The sequence below is a fragment of the Dromiciops gliroides genome, chromosome 3 (assembly GCF_019393635.1).
Source record: "Dromiciops gliroides isolate mDroGli1 chromosome 3, mDroGli1.pri, whole genome shotgun sequence".
Lineage (NCBI taxonomy): Eukaryota > Metazoa > Chordata > Mammalia > Microbiotheria > Microbiotheriidae > Dromiciops > Dromiciops gliroides.
This window is the reverse complement of record NC_057863.1, coordinates 448,791,708-448,805,844: the sequence shown is the minus strand read 5'-3', so window position 1 is coordinate 448,805,844 and position 14,137 is coordinate 448,791,708. Positions and strand designations below refer to the sequence as shown.

The window sequence follows — 14,137 nt, the reverse complement described above, 5'->3', positions numbered from 1 at the left end:
TGTAACAACGCATTATTAGATATTTGTAATGACTATTAAAAATGTATAACCAGAGTCCTGAAGATGCACTGGAAATCTTTGGGGATTTTGCCTCCAACATACTTAGACTGTTTGTCACCATCACCCTTCTAGTTTTTAAATCCTGAACAAGCACCAAAAAAACCAAAACAAAGTAAAACAAAACAAAACAAAACAAAAAACTATGGCAATCTCATCTCTTTTTGTGGGGAGGGGAGTAATATGACAAAAACAAACAAACAGTCCATTTAGAAGCGTTTCTGGTGGACAATGGAGGGCCCAGATTCATCATAATCCTGCTTCCTGATGCACATCCGCTGGAACGTGGAAAGAGAAGCCAGGTTGGAGCCTCCAATCCATTTGCATTCAAGTGGGGCAATAATCTTGATTTTCATTATGCTTGGGCCTAGGGTTGTAATCTCCTTCTGCACCCTGACAGCAATGCCTGGGTACATGGTAGTACCGCCAGACAATATGGTATTGGCATACAGATCTTTATGGATGTCAACATCACACTTCATGATTGAGTTGAAGGATGTTTCATGGATTCCACAGATAGTTGGAAGAGAGCTTCTTGGCACTGGAACTTCTAGTTGTCAACACTGATAATCTGACAATAAGGAAGCTCATAGCTCTTTTCCAGAGAGAAGCTAGATGCAGGAATGTCCATCTATCTCCTAATGGAAGTTTAGGGCAATGTAACACAGCTTCTCCTTGATGTCACACATGATTTCCCTCTCAGCTGTGGTAGTGAAACTAAATCCTCTCTGAGTTAGGATCTTCTTGACGTAGTCTCTCAGATCACAGTCAGCCAGATTCAGATGAAGGATGGTATGGGGAAGGGTATAACCTTCATAGATTGGCACAGTGTATGTCACACCATCATCACCCAAGTCCATCTCAATACCAGTGGCATGACCAGAGGCATGCAGAGACTACCTGGATGGCAACATACATGGCTGGGGTGTTGAAAGTCTCAAACATAATGAGTCATCTTTTCTCTGTTGGCTTTGGGCTTCCAGGGGGCTTCTGGGAGCAGCACAATGTGTTCTTCAGGGGCCACATGGAGCTCATTGTAGAAAGTATTATGTCATATTTTCTCCATGTCATCCCAGTTCGTGACAATACCATGTTCAGTACATCAGGGTCAGAATACCTCTCTTGCTCTGGGCCTCATACAGCTGTATTTCTGGGCCATGCCCACCATTACACCCTGATGTCTGGGGCACCCAACAATAGAAAGGAAGAAAGGTCAAGGTGCATTGTCGACTACATAGAAAGATTTGCACATTCCAGATCCTTTGTCAACAACTATAACAGCAATATCATCATCTGTGGTGAACATTGAAGAGGCAAATTTAAACCCTTAAGAGATTGAGAAGGTGGTGCCTCACCTGGAGGGGGGTGGGGAGGTAAGTGTATGCTGTGTAGAAGAGCTCACAATTGTTTATTTGTTTGAAGACAAGATTCATTGAATGGAGATAAAAGGATTATATCCAGAAATGATTGATTTGAAAACAAAAGCCAACAATAAATCTTAATATAAAATAGGCTAGTGAACTTTAATTTGAATCCTAGCAAAATTTCAGAATGCATCATTAAATATATGACTTTTAGATGCTTTAGGAGGGGAAACAAGGTCTATTAAAACCATCATGGGTTCCTTATGAACAAGTCATGCAAGCATAATATAATTTCCTTCTTTTAACACAATTATTAGATTGGTACATCAGGGGGTTATCTACATATAGTTCACATGGATTTAACCAAGTCATTTGTTTTTCAGGTTCTGCTTATTTCACTTGGCATTTCTCATAATATCTTTGTGTAGAAAAAAATAGGTATAGCATGATTATTTCAAACTAAACTGTGAGCCCTCAAGACAAAGCTATCAGGTTCAATGTATTGTTTGGGGACATATTAACAGAAAAAATCATATTGGGTCATCCCCCAATTGGTATATTTATTTTTACTAGGCAACCAGAGAGTGGAATAAGTTCAAAGCAAAGAAGTTAATGTGATGCCATAGTAAAAAAAGTAGCAATGAAACATTTATCCCATAAACTTGTGACAAATAATCCTACAAATAAATATCCATGTGATCAGTTGGAAGACCAGACACAAAGTAAATAAACACAGGCATCTACAAACATGGTAAATACTTGTGGGCAGAAGGCATACAGATAAAGGCCAAACATGAAGGGACCATGTGGTGGAAGAGCACTCAAGCAGAGGGGCATTTTATGTGAGCGGATTATCATTTTTGTGGATCCACTCTTTGTTGGTCTTGTATGCTACAGAGTCTCTGTCAATCTTCAGACTACAGGCCAGAATTGACCTCTTTTTCCTGTGTTTGCTTTCACTTATGTTTTCTAGGACATAAGGTATACAATGAAAGGATTGGACTTAATGATCTATAAGCTCCCTTAAAATCATAAAATAATAGGATGCAAGGAATTCAGGAAATATTTATAGAATTAAATATTGAGCTAGGAAATACATTTTACAGTTAATTTATTTGAAAAGGATCTGATTTCTTAAATATATAGGGAAATGAGCCAAATGTATAAAAATAAGTCATTTTGCAAATTGATAAATGGTCAAAGGATATGAATAGGCATTTTTCAGGAAAAGAAATCTAATCTATCAATGGTCATATAAAAAACATTCTAATTCATTAATAATTAAAGAAATTCAAATTAAAACAGCTCTAAAATGTCCTGCCTATTATACTGGCTAACATAACAACAACAACAAAAAAAGAAAGTGACGTGTTGGATAGACTCTGGAAAAATAGGTACATTCATGCACTGTTGGTAGAGTTGTTAACTGGTCTGGTCAGGGAGAACAATTTAGAATTACATCAGAAAAATATAAAACTGTGTATAACTTTTGAGAAAGGAATACCACTAATTAGGTTTATATCCCAAAGAGATCAAAGGAAAAGGAATAGGACCTATCTGTTCAAAAATATTTATAGCAGCTCTTTATATTACGGCAAAGAATTGGAAACTGTGGGGATATCCATCAATTGGGGAATGACTGAATAACTTGCGGTATATGATTGTGATGGAATACTATTGTACTAAAAAGATGAGCAGGATGGTTTTAGAAAAACCTGAGATTTATATGAATTGATGCAAAGAGAAGTGAGTAGAACCAGGAGAATATTGTACATAGTAACAACAATATTATAATGATGATCAATGGTGAAAGACTTTGCTACTCTGATTAATACCATAATCCAAGACAATTCCAAAGAACTTATGATAAAAATCTTCTCCACCTCCAGAAAGTGATCTGATGAACTCTGAGTGCAGTTTGAAACATATTTCCCCCTTTATTTTTCTTGCTTTCTTTTTTTGCAACATGACTATATAGAAATATGTTTTACATGACATCACATTTGTAATGGATATCATATTGCTTGACTTTTCAAAGGGTGGGAGAGGAGCTGGAGTGAGGAAAAGACAAAATTTGGAACTCATAATTATTTTTTATATACAAGATATTTTATTTATGAAAAAAGCTAAAATTTACATAGTACTTTGTAGAGTTGGAAAAGCATTTTACATTTTTAAGGCAGGGAAATAGATAATATAATTCACAAAATTTTAGTGTACAATGGAATAAGCCTTCAGCTGTTTAAGAAATTTGCCTGTCCAGAATGATAGACTCCTTGAGATTTCCATATGTTTGAGGTGTTACCTAAGGCCCTTTTCAACTCATGTTGTTGGAAAAAAAATTTTGATGCTTTTGTCTTTATATCATATTCATTTCTGAACATAATCCTCTTCCACTTAGTGAAAGTTCATGGAATAAAGATTTTAAAAAGAACAAGAAAAATAGTCGTTTATGCTTTTTCCTTCTCTCCCTCCCTAATTATTTTTGTAAGGGATGACTCACTATGCACAGGAGGGGTTTGGGTGAGATATATGTGGAAATGTTATATAAAGAGATCAAGAAAAAATTGTCAAGTTCAGTAAAATCAAATAACACAATAACACATTAAACATCAATAGTCCCCTACCTTTGCAATAAGGGGAGAGAGATTTCTTTCTGTACCTCTTCTCTAGGGTCAAACTTGACTATCTTTTGCATATGTCTTCCTGTTTATGCTTACTTAATTTTGCATTAATATATGTCTCTCTGCTTTCTGTATTCTTTATATTCATCATTACTTAATGTTGGATTAATATTTCATTACTTCATATATTATTTGTTTAATCATTCATTAAATGATAGACATCTTGTTTCTAGTTTGCCATGATAAATTATATGTAGACAAATATATATGTAACCTTCTATATGACCATACACACATATATACATATACACATATACATACCTACATACATACATATAGTAGGATCTTAGAGTAATTTAATCACTTTTCTTCTCCAAGAACAACTCAAACAGATCACAGCTCCACCAATCATTTGTGTCTTATCATCACATTGCCCTTCTGACATTCACTAGCCTCATCGTTTGACATCTATGAATTGAGTAGCTGTGCAATCTCACATTTTGATTTTCATTTCTTATTAGTAATTAAGAGAATTTCATACCATTTGGTTTGGGAATTCTTTTGAGAACTTTTTGATTCTTACTCTTGGGTACTTGTGTTATTTGGGATTTCAGATCATTTAAAGAAATTTGATGCATTTTTCTGGTTTTGTTTAAGTTGATATCATTTTCCCCCAGTGACAGCTTCCCTGCTTATCCTGTAATTGATTTTTTCTTCATGCAAGAGCCTTTACAATTCATGTAAAATTATATCCTTAATGGAACTCAAAATGAAAAAAAAATGAATGTCAAGAAAGTATGTGTTAATTGACCACTCTATTGTTCTACTTACCATCTTTATGATTTTCTAGACCAAAACTTTCTACCCTATCACACCCCAATTTGGATTTTCTCCCCCATTGGAATATAAACTCTTTGAAGGCTAAAAATCTCATTTTCTATTTATATTCTCAGCTCTCAGCATAGACCCTGGCACATAGTAAATATTTAATAAATGCTTTTAATCTTAAATAAAAGATATTGTACTCAGTATACTGTTCGTGTTACTTTCAGAGGTCATATCCTTAACTAAAGTCTTACAATGATACCTCATTGGTATATAGAGGTGATCCTTCACTGTCAAAGGCTATGCCTATGTGGCACAAACTCTGTTAGGTCCTATCAAGTTGAAAAAAAGACCTTTAAATAAAGGTACACTCATGGATTGGGAGTTCAGCACCAATCTTGCAGAAAGGCTTAGTGAAAAAAGATTTGATTTTGGCTGCTTATTTTTTTTTTCTGGTCAAAGTAATTCAAGAAACCAATCACTTTAGGGAATGAAAGCATAAAATCTAACACTGGTAGAGGAGGTCCATACTTAAATTACTGAAGAACAGAGTGAGTATAATTTCTAAAGGACAGTAGAGCTGGAGTAAGTCCTACAAATATAAATTGTTAATATGACACCACTATGATAGATGGTCAAAAATAAGAGGAAAGAGATTGGCATAGTATAAAGCTTATCACCTTTTGAAAAAAAAAAAGCTTTTAGAGGATGTAATAACAACTTTCTGACAATCTGGATGAGAGGTAGTTATTTTGCTTACCCCTGGCCGAGGTATTAGCTTTTGGGGTTTCCTATGCCTCGACTTTTTTATTGAATTGTAGTATTTCTTCTGATTCTCTGTCATGAAGATACCTATGCCACCAATGTAAAAAAATAAAGAAAGAAAACTATTAAAATCATATTTCTTCTTTCAATTTCCCCCAATCAATTAATACCAATTTTTGGAACCATAGTTTTAGAGAATTTGGTGCCTTTAAAATGGACCTCACCCCTATAGCATGAAATAAAAACCTGACTTAAGAGACTTATGTATTTTCACATAATCTATATTTCTATACATAGATGTACATAAATTGCCCAGAGTGCATATGTAAGGAATGATAGATGGATTCATCACCTGGTGGGTGGTTAACCTAGGTATGATTAAGCCACATTCTTTACTTTCCACGATTGGCGCCTTTCTGAGCATTCTACATTTTTATTTAGTTATTTTCAGTTGTATCTGACTCTTCATGACCCCATTTAGGGCTTTCTTCACAAAGATACTGGAGTGGTTTACCATTTCTATTTCCAGCATTCTTTGGAACCATATGTATACATATATTCCTCAATTCAGATACAGTCAGTAGTCTATGAGTTGGTAACTAATGTCAACTCAATATTTCATAAGAGTATCAAATAATTCAGAAAAAAGATACAGAATCCCACAACCTCTAATCCTACAAGGGAAGTCATCTCATGAGGCTCTTGCTCTCAAAGATGAAATCATTCCAAAGAGGCAAGAAAGCTATGTGCAGATGGTTATAGAACTATATACAGAGATTAGTCTGAATGTCCAATGAACACACCAAACTAACTTTGATTTTAAAGACATGTATGGAGGATGAAAACAAATGAAAGCAATAGGAGATGAATACTTTTTAAATGGTTCTGAGAAAGTCATATTAGGAATAATAAAGCTCAATATGTCCAAAGCTTCTTTGGGTATAAAGAACAACAAAAATGGAATTATTAGCTCTTCCAAGGAGAAGAAAATTATTTTAAAAAGTTTAGCACTACAACACTTAGGGATAGAAAAAGACTGTTATTAGACCATAGAGAGATTGCAGAACTATTATATATGCTGCTTCTGTTATCTTTACCAAAGACATTGATCTCGAGAAAGAAAATATAGAACAAAAAAGAAAAAATAACAGGAAATTCAAATCCAAGATTGGCAGAATGTGGCAAGAGATAATCAACTAGTTGCTTTCAGTGTGTACATGTCACTAGAACTGGATAAACTACATCCCAGAATATGGAAAGACTTTGTGGATGAGATTGTTGAGCTAGGATTAATTATCTTTTGAGAAATCACAAAGGGAAAGATGTCATCACACTGGAAATAGGCAAATGTTTCCCCAACATTTTTTTTTGGGGGGGGAGCAGGGCAATGAGGGTTAAGTGACTTGCCTAGGGTCACACAGCTGGTAAATGTCAAGTGTCTGAGGCTGGATTTGAACTCAGGTCCTCCTCACTGCACCACCTAGCTGACCCCCTTTCCCCAATTTTTAAAAGGAGGAAGAAGAATATACATTCTTCAAAGCCCCCCTCATCTCACTTTTCAGAATTTTTTTCTTCTTTCAAGGCTCAGTTCAGGTATAAGTTACTCTATGAATTTTTCTCTGGTTTTCAGTCCCACATTTCCAGCTAGATATCCTGTATCTCAAACAGTGTTCTTAACAGAGTTCATTATGTTCCTCAACCTTCAAATCTACCACTTTGCTAAAAATTCCCTAGTACTATTGGGGAATCACCAACCTTCTCATATTTCAGGTCTGCAATCTCAGTATTATCTTATCCATACTCACACTCACCTCACATATAAAATCTGTTGCCAAATATTTTGTCTAGATCCATAATGGTTTTTTGCACTTTTGCCTAGTTAAGGCCATCTCTACCTCTTCCCTAGATGATAGCCATGACCTCCTATTTTTCCCCTTGCCCTAACTCTCTTCTAACTCCAATCTATACTTCTCAGACCTACCAAAGCACAAGTCTGATCATGTCACCTCCTTGTTCAATAAATTCCATTGACTCTCTTTTATCTATACACTAATATATAACTTTCTCTGACATGGAAATCTCTTCAAAACCTGTTTACTTCCTATCTTTCCAATCATTCTTTTTTGACTGGCAACTGGTGGCACAGAGGATAGAATGTTGAACTTGCAATTAGGAAGATCTAAGATTAAATCTGGCCTTAAACATTTACTAGCTGTGTGACCCTGGCCAAGTCACTAAGCTTTGTTTGTCCTAGCTTCCTCAACTATAAAATGGGGTCAATAATAACATTTACCTCTCAGGGTTGATCTGAGGTTCAAATGAGATAATATTTGTAAAAGTATTTAGAGTAGTACTTGGCAAATAGTAGGTACTATATAAATGCTTATTCCCTTTTCTTCCCCTTTACGTACATTCATCTCCTTGAATAGCATAATTTAGCTATGCTGGCCTCCTACTTGTTTTGTGCACACAATTCTCCACCTCCTATCTCCTTACTTTTGCCTCTTGGAATCTCTATTTCCCCATGAAAGTCTTTTCTGGTCCTTCCCAGCTGCTAGTATCCCACCCCATGATTCCCTTCTGTCCATTTTATTTTTATCATGTACACATGTATAGCTCCAAATGTTATCTCTGCCATTAAAATTTAAGTCATTTGAGGTTAGGGACTATTAATTTTGCATCTTTTTATTCCCAGAGCTTATCATAGTGTCTAGCACAAAATAAAGGCTTAATAATTGCTTGTTGAATGATTTTTGGATTGGTTTTCCTAACTGAAGGTGTTCTCTCTCTGCTCAAATCTTCCTTGAGCACTTTGTTTAGAATTCTCTTTAGTTCCAGTCCAGATTATAGTTATCCATGTAAATGTGTTTTTTGCCACCCCCTCCCCTACCACACATTCTCCTTCTAGTTCCCTTATATAAGGTTTTTGGAATAGAAATGTATGTATGTATGTGGGTGGGTATAGGTATGGGTTAGTGTGTCCCTAATATCTAGTACTGCACCTTAGCACAGAATTGTTTCTTAATAACATTTGAGGGGCAGCTAGGTGGTGCAGTGGATAGAGCACCGGCCCTGGAGTCAGGAGTACCTGAGTTCGAATCCGGCCTCAGACAGTTAACACTTACTAGCTGTGTGACCCTGGGCAAGTCATTAACTCCAATTGTCTCACCAAAATAAATAAATAAAATAAAATAAAATTTGATATAATACAACTGTATTGAATAATCAAATATTTGGAATACTTATCTTAATTTGCTGTTTGAAGTGATTAATAACAACACTAATGAAAAAGACCAAGGGGAAGAATAACCCGAAGATAATAAAGTTGACAAAGTAAAGATATATGTAGAGATTGCTCTCATACTCAGGCTGACTTTCTTCCTAAACAAAGAAAGAAAAGAAAACCCAGCAAACATTAGGAATACATCAGTATTGATTGAGGACTTCAATTTAATAAGATTTATTATTCTTAGCAAGAAGTGTGAATATTTTTCTGCCTTTAATTTTGTTTTAAAAGTTTATTACTTAGGCATAAAATATTCATTCTTACATTATGTCAGTCAACAAATAAACCCATGGGGTGGAACCAAAGATAATCTGAAAATAAAAATCCACAGATTTTGCAAATGATATTAACTCCACCTATAAGGAGAAAGAGGTGCCATTCATTCAGAAAACAAACATTTGAAGCTATAGTTCCTATCAGTTGTTGTGAAACAAATTCTACTTATTTTACAGATTCATGAATCTTAGCACCTTTTCATTTAATTGGAAGAATTATTTTTGAAAGCTGTAGAAATTCAGTTAAAGATGGCCCACATAGAGGAATTAGAACACATCTTAGAAGAAAGTGGACTTGGAGTTAGGAGATGATATTTGAATCCTGACTGACAAAGCTTCACTCTTTAACCATGGGCAAGTGATCCAATCTCTCAAAGTCTTAGTTTCCTTATCTTCAAAACTGAGATAAAACTTATGCTTCCTCCTTTGAAGGGTTGATATTAAGTGTTGATATGTTGGACATATTAAAGTATAAGATTATTATGAGCTATTTTTTTTTGCCTGTATCCAGGGTTTCTCCTCTCTGCATTACACTGTTGACTCTTTACAGGACTTTTTCTACCATGTCAATGAAACCTATCTACCCTGGAATCTTACTCTACCTGTGAACTTCTTCTCACACCGGAAGTACCTTATGCTCCTGTGTCCTCTCTGAAAGTGGTTCCTTCCAGAACCTTCATTTTAAGGAGGAAGCCAAGGCCAATCCCAACCTAATTTCTCTTCAGGCTGCCCTGTTGACTCATTACCACAGGACTTCATCTACCACCATGCCTACTTACTAGGTATCTTCAATTTCCCCCTTAACAATTCCCTTTGACATGTTGTCTTCCCTGTTAGAAGTTCCTTGAGGGATTTCTTTCTGTTTGTATTTGTATCCCTAGTATTAGTACAGTGCCTCCCACATAGTAAGTGCATAATAAATGCTTCTTAATGTATTGATTATGTGGGATGGTGCTGGTGGCAGCAGCATGCTGTTGTAGTAAGAGAACTTATTTTTTTTTATCTGAAAATCCAGGTTTGTTCCCTGACTCTACTATCTCACGACTGTATAACTTTGAGCCAAAAATTCCCCTTCTTGAGCCTCAGTTTCTGTAAGATGAGGTTTTATAAAAAGCTTAGCTAAATTTAAACATAAATAGTTATTATTAAGTAATACATTATCCCATACTTACATCAACTGCATCAACAGCTGCATACATGATATCCAACCATCCTTGAAAGGTGGCCTGCAAATAGTACATTAATTAAATTTTGCTTCTAGACATGGCAGTTGAGAACAAGAGAGATGCTGAGCTTAGTGTAGGAGATCTTAACGCTCTTTGTTGAATAATCATTAATGAGTAAATCTTGTCATATTTCAAAATATTGCTTTAACATAATGGAAATATCTAGTTTTAATGCTTTTTCTCCTTCAAAATATCATATTTGGCTAGTCAACTAATTCTAAACCTAAGACTATACTGAGACTTGTGGGACACTGTATATTGGAATCAAATTCCACATCCTATTTTTGGTCAACAACTACTATCTAAATATGACAATTTGACAATTATGAGCTATGTGACTGAGGGCAAATTATTTCACTTCTCAGAGTTCCCATTTTTTTTCATCTGTAAAATGGACATTTTAGGCACCACCTATCTGACAGTTTTGTGTAAGGAATTCCCTGAAAGTATTAAAGCAATAGATGTGTGTGTTATTATCCTCCTCCTCCTCCTCCCCTTCCTACTCCTCCCCTTCCTACTCCTCCTACTCTTCCTATTCCTCCTCCTCTTCCTCAGCTAGCAGATTGGTCTTGTAAGCAAGAAAACAATAAATACAAAACAACCTTTAACTGATAATTCTTTAAAAGAGACTAAAGACTTCTATTCCAACTGCACCACCAGGACTAATCTTCCATATAGGTGGCAAGCAGCATGACTAGTTGATCTCAGGGGGAAAAAAGAAAGCCTGGAGGAATACACAGAGAGTCATCTTCAGAACCAGGAAGAACTAGGTTCAAATCCTGCCTTTGGCATATCCTGGCTGCTGACTCTGGTCAAGCTACTTAGCATACTAGCGCTCCATTCAATAGTAGAGGAGGTGCTGACCTGAATTGGCAGAGGGAGGTTCCTTACCCAGTAGCATCCTATACAAAATATATCAAGGTCCTGTCCCTTTAACTTATTTTTTTGAAAAACACATTAAGCCTATAATGCCTCAGCCCTCCACTTTGCTGATTGTTGAAATTCCCCAATTACACCTTCATCACAGTTTTTAGAGGCTGTGTCCTCTAAAAGCCACATTTATCCAAACCTACCTATCCCTATTTATGTATCTATCTATAATCTTCTACCTATCTACCTATCTGGAACAATTCAATTTGTAGTACTACATATTTATGTTTATGTATTTAGAAACATTATTCTGAGAAGAGGTCCATATAACTTGCCAAAGAAATTAGGTTAAGAACCCCTAGAATTAGGTTATATGGTTGGTCTCACCACATTGGTCATTAACTGTGGCACTGAATAGAAGCATGATTCTTCTTTCAGTATTTAGAATATTTCTATATAAATAAGCTATAAAACAATTGGTTAAATAAAAATGAAAATAGAATTGTGACATTTTAAATGTCCTATATTCTTTACACTCTCTCTAATACCCCAACTCCAGCTCTTTCTCCTAGAACACTAGGGATGAAAAATATGTGTTTGTGGTGAACTTGAGGGAGCCAGTCCACAGTTTAACATACATAGACCCTTGCTTACACTTACTATCACCTCATTGTGTTAGATAACAAATGCTTTGTACTTTTTCTCATGTCCCCCTAATCCCTACACCAGCCACTAGTTCCTGTTTGGGACAGTTCTAAAATCCCAAAGATATTAAAAAGAACATCCCATTCAAAAAGAGCAATAAAAATATGTATGGTCCTATGAGGCATATAGGGGACAGCGTTTGTATCAAATTTTTATAATTTTTCTTCACTTGAAATTGTTCAACACTCCTTATTCTTCTCTGAATGCATTCTTATTTGTCAATATCCTTCTTGTAATAGGACATTCAGGGTTCAACACAGTATTCCAAATGTTTCCTGACAAGCCAGCCAGAACTAGTCATAACTTTTGAAGAGGACATTGCCAATAATGCAGTCTAATGTTGTATGAACTTTTTTCTTAATATTTATGTCATATTATTGGTTAATTTTGAGGTTGCAGTCAGTCAATCTCTAGGACTTTTATATACATATGGGCTGTTATTCTAGATCTTCCTCTATCCAGTAGTCATGCAATTTATTGTTCTAATCTACATCTGGAAGGATTTCTGGTGGCATTTTTGAATGCATAGAAACCTGGCCTCTGAGTCAGGAAAACCTGGTTTCAAGTTTTATATGTGATATGTATTGGCTATATGACTTATATAAGTCAATCAAACTCTCAGTACTCCAGGCAACTCTCTAAGACTTTAGGTTATGGAGGAATTGCTCATTTGTACTGATGGAATGAAGATGCTTCCACATAAAGACTGATGAAATGATAGGATCAAACAGAAAAAGAAAAAAGAAACAGAAAATACACTCCTCCCCAACCCATTCTACCTACTAGAATACTTCTTGAATGGGTCCATTAAAAACACACCTTGGATATTTCCATTCAATTAGGTGAGACTTTACCAAACTCCATCATCATCTAACCTTCATTTCCCCCCATATTCCCCTTAAGACCTGGTGAAATGTTTTTTAAAAACATATTTCAATTTTTATATTTCATTCTAAACTCATAGCTATACACTGAAAAAATAAAATCCTGATTTCTATTCCTCCATGAATTTTGGACAATACATACATACACGATTGTGTGTAGAAATAAGAGCCACTTACTAATTGAAGGAGAGAAAGGTAACCATTTCCAACATTGTCAAAATTTGCTTTTGCATTTTTCCATTGCACATCTCCCCCACTGTTGATGAGCATCTCACAATCGGAAGCATTGGCTACAACAGATCTAGAAAGTCTTTCACCACTTGTAGTGTTGACACATTTGAAGAACTTTCCAGCAAACAAGTTTACTCCCAGTAGGCTAAAAAATAGCCAACACATAAGGCAGACCATAAGTGCTTTTAGGATGGATGGAACTGCTTTTAAAAAAATAGGCAAAACCACCTAGAAAAAAAAAAGAAATAATAGGTCATCAGATTTATATGATCGAAACATTAACTACTTTTATCCTGTGATCAATATGAACTATCAGTATCCTAAAAATCATATTATAAGACTTAGGAACACCAAATATGTGTGTGTGTGTGTGTGTGTATATGTATATATATATGTATATATATATATATATACACACACACACATACATATATATGTATATATTTATATATCTATATCATTTTAATAACAAAGTTGTAAAGGAGGTATCAAGCAGTGGTAGTAGAGTGAATTTCCTCATCAGGGAGTTCTCTTTACCATTAAAATCACAGTTCTCAATTCATGTATCAAATAGAAAAAGTAGAATTTCTTCTGAAACTTTCATATACCCCCTCAATTGTAAGCACCTGTCTTTTGTCTATACTAAACATGTGTATGTTATGAGATATAAAGATATGAAATCTAAGTGATAAAAAACTAGTATTTTAAGAGTATGCATGAGTTTATGCAATGGAATGGGAATCTGTCAGTTTTGAGAATACATAAGAATAGAGTTCAGCATTTCTAGAAAGTCCTACCATCCACATAGTTTATATTAATTTGTTTCCAGGGATAGGTTAGTAGAAAATTTTATGTTTCTTACCCTTACTTCTTCATATACAGATAAAATTCTTAGCATCCGGAGGGATTTTAGAGCAGCAAGTTTTGAGTATCCCAGATAATTGGCTACCAGACTAACCAAAGAGACCTGTGTGGAAACACAGACAAATATTTCACTATTATCATCTCGAAGCCTTCTATCATAT

The 14,137-nt window shown here is 35.2% G+C and overlaps 1 protein-coding gene and 1 pseudogene across 1 annotated transcript in view; both read right to left on the bottom strand.

The window, feature by feature from the left end:
• The window catches only part of LOC122749084 (sodium channel protein type 9 subunit alpha-like), a 126,865-nt gene that overhangs the window by 10,629 nt on the left and 102,099 nt on the right, over positions 1 to 14,137 (bottom strand). Inside the window, exons 20-24 of the mRNA XM_043995259.1 lie at positions 13,975 to 14,079; positions 13,059 to 13,340; positions 10,369 to 10,422; positions 8,882 to 9,016; positions 5,631 to 5,735 (exon numbers count right to left, since the gene is read on the bottom strand). Coding sequence (XP_043851194.1) covers positions 5,631 to 5,735; positions 8,882 to 9,016; positions 10,369 to 10,422; positions 13,059 to 13,340; positions 13,975 to 14,079 — 681 coding nt within the window. The remainder of the gene's footprint in view (positions 1 to 5,630; positions 5,736 to 8,881; positions 9,017 to 10,368; positions 10,423 to 13,058; positions 13,341 to 13,974; positions 14,080 to 14,137) is intronic.
• Positions 267 to 5,022, bottom strand: LOC122749085 (annotated as a pseudogene).